The 13,500-nt window shown below is 44.0% G+C and overlaps 1 protein-coding gene across 2 annotated transcripts in view; it reads left to right on the top strand.

The window, feature by feature from the left end:
• The window catches only part of SATB2 (SATB homeobox 2), a 131,445-nt gene extending 119,356 nt beyond the window's left edge, over positions 1-12,089 (top strand). For both annotated transcript variants that reach the window (XM_054636526.2, XM_077181222.1), the window contains exon 11: positions 9,053-12,089. In XM_054636526.2, coding sequence (XP_054492501.1) covers positions 9,053-9,508 — 456 coding nt within the window. In that variant the 3' untranslated portion in view covers positions 9,509-12,089. The remainder of the gene's footprint in view (positions 1-9,052) is intronic.
• The last annotated feature ends 1,411 nt before the right edge of the window (positions 12,090-13,500 follow it).

The following is a 13,500-nucleotide window of genomic DNA, read 5'->3' as shown; positions in this document are numbered from 1 at the left end:
GATCTTGCTCACACTGCCCACAAATACTCTTCTGATTTTCAAAAGAAGAGGAGAACATGTGTAGTGTTAATTAAACAAGAAAGCATAGAGGACACCCGAAGTATTTTGTCTGCAGAAAACCAAACCAAAAGACTTTTTGTTCCCTCTGTAGTTCCAGTGGCATTCTGCCAGCTCCTCATTAGGATTATCAGGGCTGGGATGGGGAAATGCAGAATTGACCTGAAATCTTTGGCAGACCCTCCCTTTAGCCATAACCAAGCTCAGGCTCTGTGTGTAAAGTGCTAAGCAAAGCTCTGCACACCATAGCACCCAGGGAGCCTTGCTGGGGCTGTGAGAGAAAGCACAGAAGAGGCAAGTCAGAGGCCCACAGAGCTTATGGTCTAGTTTTGGAGAAGGTGAGTGTTAACTGGAAAGTTTGTGGCCCTCAAGGTGCACACAGATGTGAAAAGTCCCACTTAAGGGGACTCAGCATCACCATGAAGAAGGGCAGTGTTTCTGGGGCTGTTGCTTTTTCCCTTGCGGATGAGGTTGCCTCGCTACCACAGGTTACAGGCAAGAGAGACTTGCATGGCTTCTCCAGGGCCAGCAGAGTGCTGCCTGCCTGCCAGGGGTGCAGCAAACCGGCCCCTGTGCCAGCTGTGCTGGCTGTGCCCCATCCCCAGACAATGGAGCCATCCATCAGCGATGCCTTCAGGAGAGAGTCTGCAGCGAGGTTGTGCAACACTTCCTGACCGCATCGGCCGCTCTGTCACCAGCGCCCTGGTTTGTGCCAGCAGCAGCCGGAGCAGATCTGGCTGGTCGCCTCTGGGCACAGGAGGGACGTGCCAGCTCCACCTGAGGGCTGGGCAGGAGCTGCTGGCAGCTCTCCCAGGCTGCAGCCAGGTATTTCAGAAAGAGGTACCCAGTGCTGGTTGCAGTTACTCTGCAGTGAACCTAAGGATCTGGCTTGAACCAGCCCAAGATGGGAAATTCAGAGCTAATGCATGAATGTTCATCAGCATGAGCTCATTTATGCTGCCCCATAAAATCAGCCAGTTCTCAGGCACTTGCACAGCAATGAAAGTTGTGCCTGAGCTTTTGTGGGAAGAGTTGAGTTAGCATTCGAGGGAGAGCAGTTACCCCAGGAAACACCGGGACACTGTTCTGCATTGTCAGAGTTTTCTGATTTATTTTTTTAACATTATACAGACAAAATAGTGGCTATTGTGTAGGCACGTGCTGTCTATTAACAGAGATCAGGAAAGGGAAATAAACCACGCATTACTGAAGAATAAGATCATGATTGTGGTCAAGTGGTGGCAGAAGTTTTTTTTCTCTTTGTCAAGCTGATTTGTAAACATTCTTCAAACAACTGTGCAGACAGCAGTGCCACAGCTTCTTGAAAGGAAAGCAAAGACAAGGAAAGATTCCACTGCACAGATGTTTTACAGTAACCTACAGACCTGTCCCAAAGTTATCTGGTCATCTGAAGTTGTCATTGCAAGCTATGATGCACATGTGGCCTCTTAGCAACGCAGTGTAATCAGGCTGTAATTTATATTTTATCTTCAGTGATGATAGCACTTAAAAATGTTTTGTGGTGGATTTGCTCTTTGATGCATGGTAAGCTCCTGTTAGCATTAATGGAAGCAGTGTGTGCTGGGGAGGGGGAGAGACACCTTCCCCCTGCCTTCAAGTCAAGATTAATTATGTTTTGCTTATGCTTATCACTGTGTGGGATGCCAAAAGCAATGTACAGCTGAAAAATTTGTGGGTTTTTTAAATTCCTGTTGCCTTTTTTTGTCACCTTTTTGACCATTTTTGATAGTTCGGTCCTGGAGAATTGCAGGATGGGGCTGCTGTTTCAGAGGCTGTGTGTTCAGTGTCTTGCCATGCTTTCAAATCCCTGCCTATTTCCTGCCCTTGAGCAAGGCAGCCGCCATAAAGCAAAGGGAAGCATGTGGCGAGTGTGCTCCAAAGATGTTGGAATGAATCACTTCACCCAGCTTACATTCCAGCCTGGAAACCAAACTTGCCTCTGACTTTGGGTTCCCTGTGGAACTCATTTCTCTCCTCAAGAGTCCTCTCTAAGTCCCTTTTTGTGTAGCTTGGCGTGACTTGTACCTCGGAGCCGATAGTTTTAGGATACAGTTTGTCTAATCCAATATACTGGCTCCACTGGTGGTCAGGAACAGATGAAGAGTGATAGAAAAGGCTTGAATATTTGGGGGTTTTTTAGTGTGTGACTGCTTTGTCTTTGCAGACAAAATGAATGGCACCCAGGGCTGCTGGCTTCCAAGGTGGTGTGTAGCCACCAGTTCTTCTTGGCTGGTTTGGTCTGGTGTTCATGAGATGGGGTCCATCACATCACAGACAAGTGTTAATTACCTCTAATAAGGGTGTTTGCTCTTGCAAAGCATTTACTAAGCTGCACTGGAAAATGCACAGGATGTGCAGCCAGCATTTGAGCTACAAAATTAAAAGAAGCTCATACTGAAGTTAGATGAAAGTGAACATATTTATCCATGTCAGACTTCCTACCATTTTGCACGCTCATATTGATTTCTTTTGACACGGTCTTCTTTTATTGAGTACCATATCTTTTTTTAAAATCCCTTACCGATAACAGTACCTGCTAAGGGCAATTGTAGAAGGAAACTAAAGTATATTAAACCTGCCTGGAGTCAAAATGTAATCTAACACCTGTAGTCTGCAATTTGTCATCACTTCATAGATACTTTTTCTTTTTTAATAACAGTTTTGGATTTCCCTGAGTTTTGACCTTAGGATACTGTATAATCCAAGAAAAGCAAGGAAACTAAACCACAGTCTTTAACACAGCTTTATGGTGTCAAGGTGTGAAATCACTCTGTGAATGAGCCCAAAGAAAATACTTCCTTTGGTGCTGCGACTAGTGCTGCAGTGTTTACCCAAATGAATGTATTTTTGCAAGGGAAGAAAAAAGAGTAGTCTTAAGAACCACATTTTTAATAGGAAAGAAATGAACACAGGTGCAAATTGTAACTTCTGCTACAGTTTCTTGTACAGACATTCCTAGAAACCTGTAAAGAGTCTTGGCTGTGTAATTAATGTTCTTACCCCTGCGAGCCCCAGCCTGGGAGGCTGTCAGGGTGGAGGCCTGGTTATGGCAGCTGCTGCCTCTCTTCTCTTCTTGCACATTTCTGTATGTGAAGAGAGACTATGGCTAGGGAGTGTAAGGCTGTTTATTTGAATAGATAATCTCCTGCAGATTATTCCTGTAAACTCTGGTAAAAGGGACAGCATCTCCTTCTCAGTGTGAAATTTTGTTGCAACAAAATGAAGTTTGTCTCTTCGGTAAACTCTTACCAGGATAGCTGGGCACTGCCCAGGGGCTCTCAGCTTACAGAGGTGTGGTGCTGCTCAGTAAAATGCAGCTGAAGACCTTGTTTAAGCCTGTCTTCTGCTTTGCCTTTGAGCCCAGCTGGCCATGGGGAAGGAGCTTTTTCAGTGGCTTGCTGACAGGAGAGGTGTGATGAATTGTTTTTGCATGGAGGCAAAAACTGGTGGCAGCTCCTGATGATGAGCCCCGAACGCTTGTAAGGACAGTAACAGATCACTGGTGTTAGGTGCAAGAAATGAAGGTTCTGGACCTATGTTTTGTAGTGTGTGTCTGTTCTCTCTGCCTTTATTTTGGGGTCCTTAAGTGGGCTAAAATCTTGCTGTCTTTGACATAGAAGTCCTTGATGTGATACAGTGTTATGGTTGGCTATGAGAACAGTGTAAAGGTGAAGAAAAGCTGAAAGGTGAGACCCCTTCCCACCACTGAGACTAGATTGGTAGAATTATTTGGTTTGCCAAAGGACCTGTAAGATTATCGAGTCCAACCATTAATCCACCAATGCCAAGTCCACCACTAAACCATGTCTTAAGTGCCACATCTACACATATATTTTAAGTACCTCTAGGGATGGTGCCTCTACCACTTCCCTGGGTAGCTTGTTCCAATGCTTTACAACCCTTTCACTAATACCCACTTTAAACCTCCTCTGGCAAAGAGAAGGCCAGTCCATTGAACATTGAACTTTGCTCCTTGTGGGTTTGGGTTATCAAAATTAATATTGACTATCTCATGCCATCAAGGTACCTGTCAGTGCTCACACTGGCTGTGCACAGAGGCAGATGGTGCCTGTTCAGCAGGGGCAGTTTCTGTTGCAAATGCAGTCTTTCAAGAATGTAACATTTTTCGTGTTTCTCTTAGCAAGGGGCATCTCCTCATCTCAGCAAATCCCAGTGGAAGGGAGCTCACATGACTGATCCTCTCTGCAAAGGGAAGGGCACACTAGGAAACAAAGCTAGAACCACACTAGGAAACAAAAGAGCTTGGGGTTTTCACATAGAAATGCAGTTCCTGATTCCAGTGTGCTCAAAAGGCTGTCCAAGCAATGGAGGGTGACACGTCCCAGGCTGGTGTTTTCAGCTGGTGCCTCAGCCTCACTGCTGGTGGTGCCTGGGTGTGTGTGTGTTCCTGCTTGGCTCCCTTAGCCTCTCACCAATGTCATGTGTGTAGCTCCAGCTAGAAAGTGGGTGGAAATGGAAACAAACATCAGTGGCATAGTGAATCCAGCCAAAATTAAATACAGTACAGGCACAGACTGCAACATCTTACAGCTGGGTTTGCTCACCTCTCTTTTCTGTGGGAGCACCAAAGTCAGGTTTCTCCTGAGGGAACACATGGAGACATGGGGAATGGATACACGTAAAACAGTGCAACAGTCCCTTTCCCCGATAATTCTTGGCTTTGGATTTTAGATAGACCACAAACCCTTAGCTTATTACAAATAATCCTGATCACTCCCGTAATGATACACTACATTACTCTCCTAAATTCAATCATTCAATATCTCACTTCCTTCCCTGTAGGCATGTACTATTATATTTAACACATGGCTTCCAGCTGCTTTTCATTGTGGCCTTTAAATCATATTTCAGTACAGTGCGATCTAAGACCAGTCACTTTATCATTTAAAGTCAACTTCCATCACAGTCATTTTCTTGCATGTTTTCTCCCAGGGCTGGTGAATTTGTTTCAGAAAGATAAGTTTGTCTGTGAGGAGAAAGTCTACCTGAATGAACCATCATAAAGCAGCATCTGCCAGAGATACTTCGTTCTGAAATGTTGAAAAGCAGCCATACCTATCTGTAGAGTTTAAGAATTAAATCCCTTGAAGGAATGAAAAGAATAAATCCTCTGGGCATGGAAGGAAATCTGTATCTTCACATTTGATTTGAAAGTAGATGAGAAGTCAGGAAGGGGAAGGGAAGTCAGCTCCAGATGGTGCTGGCTGTGGAGGAGGAGGAGGAGGCTGTCCCACCTGTGGCTGGGGAGCAGTGGGGAAGGGCTTGTGGGATGGAAATGGGAGTGGGGAAGGGGGGTGTGGGACATCTGTGCCATAAAATGCACCATTCTGAGCCCAGCAGCAGCTTTCCTGGGAAAGGGAAAGCTGAGCAGGGCCACTGTTGTTATCCCTTATCTCAGAAGCCCATCCTGTACGTGGTGCTTTGGGGTAGGTCTGGCCACCACTGAGGGGTCACTGGGAAATGCACCCTGCACATGGAGGATCAGGGATGTTTCCTTCTTGGCAGGGCAGAGGCAGAGCAGCACTGACCCAAAACCCAAAGAGATGTGGCAGGGTGTGCACAGCAGTGTGTGAAGCTGCTGAACATTTTACCTGCAGATGTAGGAGCCTATTAATGACCCAGGATCTGAAAATCTGGAACTCCAAGAATGGTCCATTTTCTCTGTGAGGCTGTGGCATGCAGAGCCAGACATGAAGTAAGCCAATCACTCAAACTGGCCCACATACTCATCAATCAAGTGTCGTTTAAAGCAAATATATAACATAAAGGTAATTTAGGCTTCATATTGTACTGTATGCTTAGCAATTGATCTGGTTTGCATAGAAGAGTGTTCTCTTTTGTGCTAAATAGCCTGTCCTGTCAGAAGGGACTGTAAAACTGACCACAGCCCAAATCTGAAGGACATCCTGTGCATTTATCCATCTCTCTGTACATGGCTAAAGTTCTATTGCTGAAAAATACAGTGTGGCTGAAATCCTTTGTTAATGCTACTGGCAATCTAGGGAGACCCCCAGAAATTAGTAAAATAATGAAATTTATCTGTTATAAGAGCAGATTTAGTTTTTTTCATTACCTAAGATAACGGGAGGTGAAATAATGTACAACCTTTTTCTAGTATTTTACACTGATAACACACACATTTTGCATTTTCCCTTTTGGAGAAGGTGGTGAGGTCACAATGGAAAAGGAAGGGTTAATTGAAATTATTCTTCCCTCCTGCACTCAGCCCTCTCTTTGGTTGATTGCTTTATAGATGCTGTAGGCATCTCTTCATCTCCTTCAAATTAAACATTTTACTGCTGCTGATCCTGTATTGTTGGATTTTTTTCATCATTATATTTGATTGGAAGTCTTGTAACATTTTTCAAGCTGGATCATTTCTCATGCTATTTGTCAACTGAAAAGGGGAAAAAAAGCCCCTTTCCAACTCCAACAAGAATGAACTGAGTAATTCACACCCTTTCTGGATGTGTTTCTATCTCTGTTAGATGCTACTTGAATCCAGCTTCTGATTAGCAATGCTACTTGCAGCGTTCTGTGTGACGCTGTCTCTAAGTTCCCTGGCAGTTTATTTGTGGTGTTAAATCCTTTCGATTTTGGCTGCTCTGGGCCTTACTTCGTCAGGGGACAGGGCCAGAAGCCACAACAGGAGAGACTAGGTAGGGTCTGTGTGACACATTTATGGGGCTTGGTCCCTGGCTAGAGCCAGAGTTGCTGGCTCTGCTGCTTTCAGTGCTCCCCACTGACGTAGGTACAGATCCCACCCTCATCTGTAACCCTCTGTTTGGAAACGTCAGCCCTTCTCTTTGAAAGCAATCCATGGACAAAAAAGAAATCCTCAAAGAGCAGCTGAGCGATTCCATTCATTGGAACATTATGCTCTTTTATTGCAAGAGATGTAATAAAACATAAACCAGATTATCTGTCATTTCCATTTGAGCTCCCCCTTTTCCCCCGCTCCTTGGTTAGCCATTTCTGTGGCACCATCAGTATTTACAGGCTTGGGAGGAAAATGTTCACCTTGGCACCGAAACAAGTTTGCGGTGTTTCTGCCCAGCCTCAGTTTTCACCCGCGGGTGGCAGGTCCTGTGCTGGCACCTGCTCTCGGCTGTCCGTGTGGAGCTGCTTCGTGTTGGGGTGTTCCTGCCACTGTCCTGGCACGGCTGTGCCCGTGGGGACAGCAGGATGTGCAGCTGTGTTCCTGCACTGCCAGCCCTCGCTCGCCCCCGCTGCTCGCTGAGGCACCGGGACGTGGTGCCGGGTGCTGCCTCCGTGTCCGGGGAGCCGCAGCCCCGCGGGGAGCAGAGCCCCGGCCGGCTGCAGCCCCGGGCCGGTCACAGCATCCCCGGGGAGCAGCAGAGCCCTGGCCGGCTGCAGCCCCGGGCCGGTCACAGCATCCCCGGGGAGCAGAGCCCCGGCCGGCTGCAGCCCCGGGCCGGTCACAGCATCCCCGGCAGGCTCAGCTTCTCGGCGGTGGGCAGCGCCTGCGGGCTGCGTTCTGCTTCCCAAAAGCTGCGACTGGAGATGGCTGATGTTACAGATCGTTATGGCAGGAACATTTGATGGAGGAAGTGAATAAAGGGCTCTTCGGCACAGAGCCTTTTCATTTATTTGCATAACAGGCTGATATTCCACAGTGGACTTCCCTCTTGCGGTAATAACTTGACTAGTGTAGGATTTTACTGGGGGCTCGGTATGTGTGTAAAATTCAGTGTAAGTTCTCAGCACATTTCCATTATTTATCCTTGTGTTTTTGGTTTTTTTTTTTCTTTAGAGAGCTTTAATGTAGGGTTGATTCTCTGGATGTTACAATTTGAAGCAAAGACATTTTCTTCTTGGATAAAGAGCCAGAATTTCCTCTTACTTGTGGAAGAAAATAGTTATCCATATTGATTTTGTTAGCTTTGAGTGTCAAGCTCTAATAATTATTTCCCTGCATCTGAAGAAACCCCTGGGCAAATACAGCCCTCAATCCTGTAGAGGATTTTTTCTGTTAATCTCCCTTGTATAGATTTGGTTTTAAGGAAAGCGTATGTTTTGAACGATTCAGAGCAGGTATTTTTTCCCCTGGAATAAGGGCAGCACGAGGCCCTTTCTTAGTCATTTTAAGTGGCTGTTAGGAAGATTAAGAGCTACATATGCTTTCTTTAAACTTGCCGAAAAGGAGATACTGTGGGTGAAAATCTGTTACAAGACTGCAAAGTGTGTTTGCCCAGAGGGTGTTTCAGAATGGAGGGCTGTTATTATTTGAACTCAGAACTCCTCCACTAGTGAAATTACTATAGAGAACGTAATACAGAGAAATCTGTTCAGGAGACACGTTAAAGCTACCTATGTCAAGCAACTGAATTGACTCTGTTGTCTCTCTTGAGAGAAGGGAAATCTTAACAAATCTCTGCACTTCTATTTTTTTTTTCCGTAAAGTAGTTGTGATAGATTTTAATGCAAAAGCATTATTCATAAAGTAGCACCTGACAATCCCACATGTGCCTAGGCCTTTGTGGTACTTGAAATCTTAAAGAAATGGTCAAAGTGTCTAGCCTGAAAAGATGAGAGGAAACAAGGGTGGGCAGAAGAGGGGCAAAGCAGGAGAATGACTTTTCTGGGATGGGACAACTGGCCAATCATCATGACAATGAGACTGTAATACCTTTTGACCTAATTTTTATTTTGGCTATTTTATTTTTTATTACTTATATTTTGTATTTCTTACTTATTTTTGGGTTTGCATTTATTTTATATCATTTGCCTTTTACATGACTTCCTCCTTTCAGTCTGGTTGTGCAGACAGGTGTAGCTGTCTTACAGGTGAGAAGGGCAGTGGAAAATGCACATTAATTGTACTTTTCTTGACCAGAACAAAGTATGTCCTTTGTACAGACCTGTACAAGTGCCCTTTTGTCAAGCACCGAGGGGGTCAACATGTGAAGTGTGTGTCTGTTTGATCTTATAGGTGCTGCACAGACAGCAGTCCCAGCCTGCCAAGGAGAATTCCCCACCTAGAGAAGAGGCTCCTCCTCCACCTGCTGAGGACAGTTGTGCCAAAAAGCCAAGATCCCGTACCAAGATCTCCTTGGAAGCTCTAGGTATCCTTCAAAGCTTTATTCATGACGTGGGTCTCTACCCCGATCAGGAAGCCATCCATACCCTCTCTGCTCAGCTGGATCTCCCCAAACACACCATCATCAAATTCTTCCAGAACCAGCGCTACCACGTAAAGCACCATGGGAAGCTAAAAGAGCACTTGGGAACGGTGGTTGACGTGGCAGAGTACAAGGATGAGGAGCTGCTGACGGAGTCGGAGGAGAACGACTCTGAGGAAGGCTCTGAGGAAATGTACAAAGTGGAGGCTGAGGAGGAGAATCCCGACAAAAGCAAGGCAGCTCCAGCAGACATCGACCAGAGATAATGTGAGATAGGAGTGCAGAAAGCAATACATTGATCCAAGGATTTTCTGGTTTTATTTTTGATTTTTTTCCTCATTTTCCTTTTTTGTTTGTTTGTTTCCGTTGCGCACGATCCATGTGCAAACCGAATGAATTCAGCATTGCCCGATCAGACACCGCCTTGACACAGACACTCGAGTGTTACACTTGCTACATCTGACTGAAGCAATCGTTGTAGTCACATAGGATTATGCCTTCATCAATCTTGCACTTATGAAAGGGACAGCTAGCAAGTAAATGGGAAGAAAAAGTCCTATGAAATCAGTGAAGGGAAATTTACAACTTTGTGTGTGTATATATATATTTACATAATATATATATATATATATATATTAAATTGCATGGGACGGAACTTTACAACCTGAAAGTATAGACTGTGAAATGAGTTCTTTAAAGATGAGACTTGTTTATGTTTTAAAACCACTTCACAATGAGTTGCTTTGGCTTTTTGATAAACTGCCGCCTGCTCTCAGGGTGTGGTGACTATTTTTGAATTCCTATTTATTTTCTATGTTTATCCCTGATTTTTTTTTCATTATTATATGGCTTCCTATCTGGCAACTTGATGGGTAATTTTTGAGGTATTTAAAGACATAAATCAACACTGCCAAAAAAAGAAAAGAGGAAAAAAAGAGAGAAAATAGAAAAACAAATCAGGGCACCTTAAAAAGAAAACTAGTAAGTTAAAAGTACTTTGAACACAATGCACACTTAAAAGGATACAGCATGTTCCACTCTCCAGATAGTCCTTTCTGTAGTGAACAGATGAGTTTTCATGGGATTCAGAATGACTAAAGCAGAAATGCAGTGCATAGAAGACTTGTCCATTAATGAGGTCTTTATAGAAAGAGGAAAAAAAGATAAATGTGTTGAGATTTGATGTATGGAATTCATACTATCAACCACATTTTACCGTGGATTTTATTTACCTGTTCTCTGTTTCAGATCTTAAAATTTATAAGCTTCCTTCTTGTTGTTGCTTTTTGTTTATACTGAAGTGAAACACACACACACACACACACACACACACATGTAAAGTTACATTGCGACACAAAATGCCACAATCCCGAGAACCCTGGCCAGGTAAATCGCTGACAGCCCGAGGGTTTGCGTTGCTGCCTCCCCTCTCGCCCTCCTCGCAGCCTCCCCGTGTTCCTGTTGTAGCTGGGCTTCCTCGTGTCCCGCGTTCCGTGCCAGTGCAATGAAGTGTTTTCAGCCGCAGGTCCCAGCCCGCCCGGGCCGAGGCTCCGCAGCGCCCAGGTAGCAGCTACAGAGCAGAGCCTGTCCCGACTGACTCTTGGATGGCCTGAGCACCAAAGCTGCAGTCTGCCATAGCATCCACCCGCTCTGAGGCACCCTGTCGAGAGAGACGCCAAGTAGCATTTACTTTTCACTTCGTGCAATGATTTCCGAGACAAAGACCTCACCTTGCAGCTGGATTGATTTCAGACGCCTGTTAACTGCAGCTATAACGGTACCAACAAGGCTTCTGGCTTTTTCCTTCCTTTTTTCACATGGGCTTTTCATGTAATCTTGACAAAGACCTCATGCAATATCACTTTGAAAGTTACTTTCTGTTTACTACACCAGGCAATGTAATATAACTGTTAATACTATTTATATATTTGAAAGGTATAAAAGGTAGGAGTTAAAAACGAAAAACAAACCTCTACGTGTAGATATTTACTCAGAACAGACAATATACAGGGAGAAGACGTTGCAATACAAGCTAATTCTAGCTGCTCAGTAACCTCTGGAGTTTTTATGAGATTTTTTCAGAGCTAATGTTTGAAACATGAGTATCTCTGCATAAATTTCATATACCTTTGCAAAATTATGGTGGGTTGCTTACTTAATGCCCCTTTTGCTCTTCATCCTTTAGTTCTGTAGTATGCTGCAGCTTTAATCAGAATTTCGATGGTTGCTGCTTTATGTTTCTCTCAGAGCTATGCTTTCAAAACTGTCTTCTTATCCTGTAGCTGAAATCACTCCATACATTTGAAAGGAAACTGAATTTTGCCAAGCTATGTAAGTTGTTCATCTGATGATGGCATCGACATTTGGTATCTTTTACACTTCAACCAAAAATTTTATTAGGTATTTTTTCAATGCTGAGTCTTGCCTTTTTATTTTTAATTTCACTGCCAATTTTGCAGTGGTTCTAAGTGAATCTGTGGGCATTTTAGCCTGTGGTCTTGCCAGAACTTTGCGAATTACAATGCATATATGTCTATTTATTCAATATCCATCATATAATATCTATTTGGAGAAAGAAACTTTTCTTGTAGTGCCTCTTAACAAAGCACAATTTTCCGCCTTTTTTGTGAAATAAAAAATAAAAAAAACAAATTGTGTTTTATTGCGGTATCAACAATGTGAATAAGGATTAACATATTGTAAATGTTCATTTTTCCATGTAAATCAACTTTATCTTCGTTATCACTAAGTGATAATTAATTTTTAACTTATGTGCATTGTTAGGCTGTTAGAATTTTTTGGTTGTTGAAATAAAACGCATTCAATAAATATGACTTAATTTGTCAAGTAATTTACTGGGCCTTTTTTCTTTTCTCCTGAGTTCAAGTGGAACAAGGTCTGCAAGATGGAGGGGGCATATTTTTGCATGTTGAGAAAAGCTTTGATCAATATTATTGGATCTTGAAAACCTGCATAAGTCCCCTGGAGCTGGCACATCTGACAAATGAGTACGACCAGGACTAACCTGCTGTGTGAGTGGCTCTCTGTGCACTCGTAGGTGCCTGCACTGGGTGTTTCTGGTGGGGTCAGAAGGAGGGTGGGGGTGCCTTCAGCCTGTCGGAGAATATACTCAAAACACACACTTAAAGATCCACTCCCAGTCTGCTGTCTTCTTTCACTGGTAGATTTTTTTTCTGTTTTTTCTGTTTATAATTAAAAAGCCACAAATGACTGCGTGTCAGGAAACTTTTGGAGCACACATGTCCATGGTTAATGGACATAATAAAAGGCTTTATTGTATTTATAGCAGGGCATCCTACTGAGTGCGTAGAGGAATGCCGGAAGGATTGATGTATCTGAGAAATGTGTGAAATGTTTTTGGGGAGAATACAGATAAATGGAAAAAATTGCTCAAAATTCTTAAGCTAACAAAGTGGTAAGTATCTGGATTCAATCCTAGCAGACAGATCATATACCGCACATCAAACTTGAGTTGTCTAGGAATTGAGGTACAGCAATTTTCAAAATAATTTTTTATTTTTGCTGTAGTTCCAATACAATAGTTCTTCCCTTTTTGGTGGCTTATTTATATTCTATATAAAATATCTATGTGCTCTCCTGAGAAAAAAAATAAGAGGTGGTTCAGGAGTAACCACATCTTTGTGTACCCAGCCACCTGTGTGCCACTTGTATTTAATCTGAGACCAGGGAAAACCAAGCATCTTTCTGTGTGCTCGGGGAATGTCTGGGCACCTGAAGCTGTGCGCAGCAGCCTTTGTGGAGTGCTGTGATGTTCTCTGGGGTGCACAACTGCTGTCCCTGCACTCACCCCTGAGGGCTCCTGGGCTGCCTGTGCCCTTCCCACAGGAGCGCTTGGCTGGCACAGCCAGATCTGGTGCCTGGCTCTGCTGCCTCTGCTCTGAACTCTGGGCAGTCTTTGCTGGCAGGTGGCCCAAGGCTCTGCAGGCCTTAGCGGGCATGGGAGGTGACAGAGGGCACAAATTGGCCTTGAAAACTGCTCCTGCAGGTGCTGTGAAGGTGCTGATGGTGTTGGATTGGGTGTCTGTCCTTTCTGCCTGGCAGCCGGACAAGAAACTAAAGGAGAAGCAGCACTCACTTCACTGGGAGAGAATTTTATACATGAGCCCTGTGTGTGTGTGTGTGTAGCTAAATAATATTTAGAGAAAGACACACTCATACACAAATATTTTAATTGGGGGGAAAATCCTATAAACATATGGGTTCTTCTTCCAAACCG

Source organism: Agelaius phoeniceus, chromosome 7 (assembly GCF_051311805.1).
Source record: "Agelaius phoeniceus isolate bAgePho1 chromosome 7, bAgePho1.hap1, whole genome shotgun sequence".
In the NCBI taxonomy this organism is placed as follows: domain Eukaryota; kingdom Metazoa; phylum Chordata; class Aves; order Passeriformes; family Icteridae; genus Agelaius; species Agelaius phoeniceus.
The sequence above is the reverse complement of the archived record's forward strand: the minus strand, read 5'-3'. Positions and strand labels throughout refer to the sequence as shown.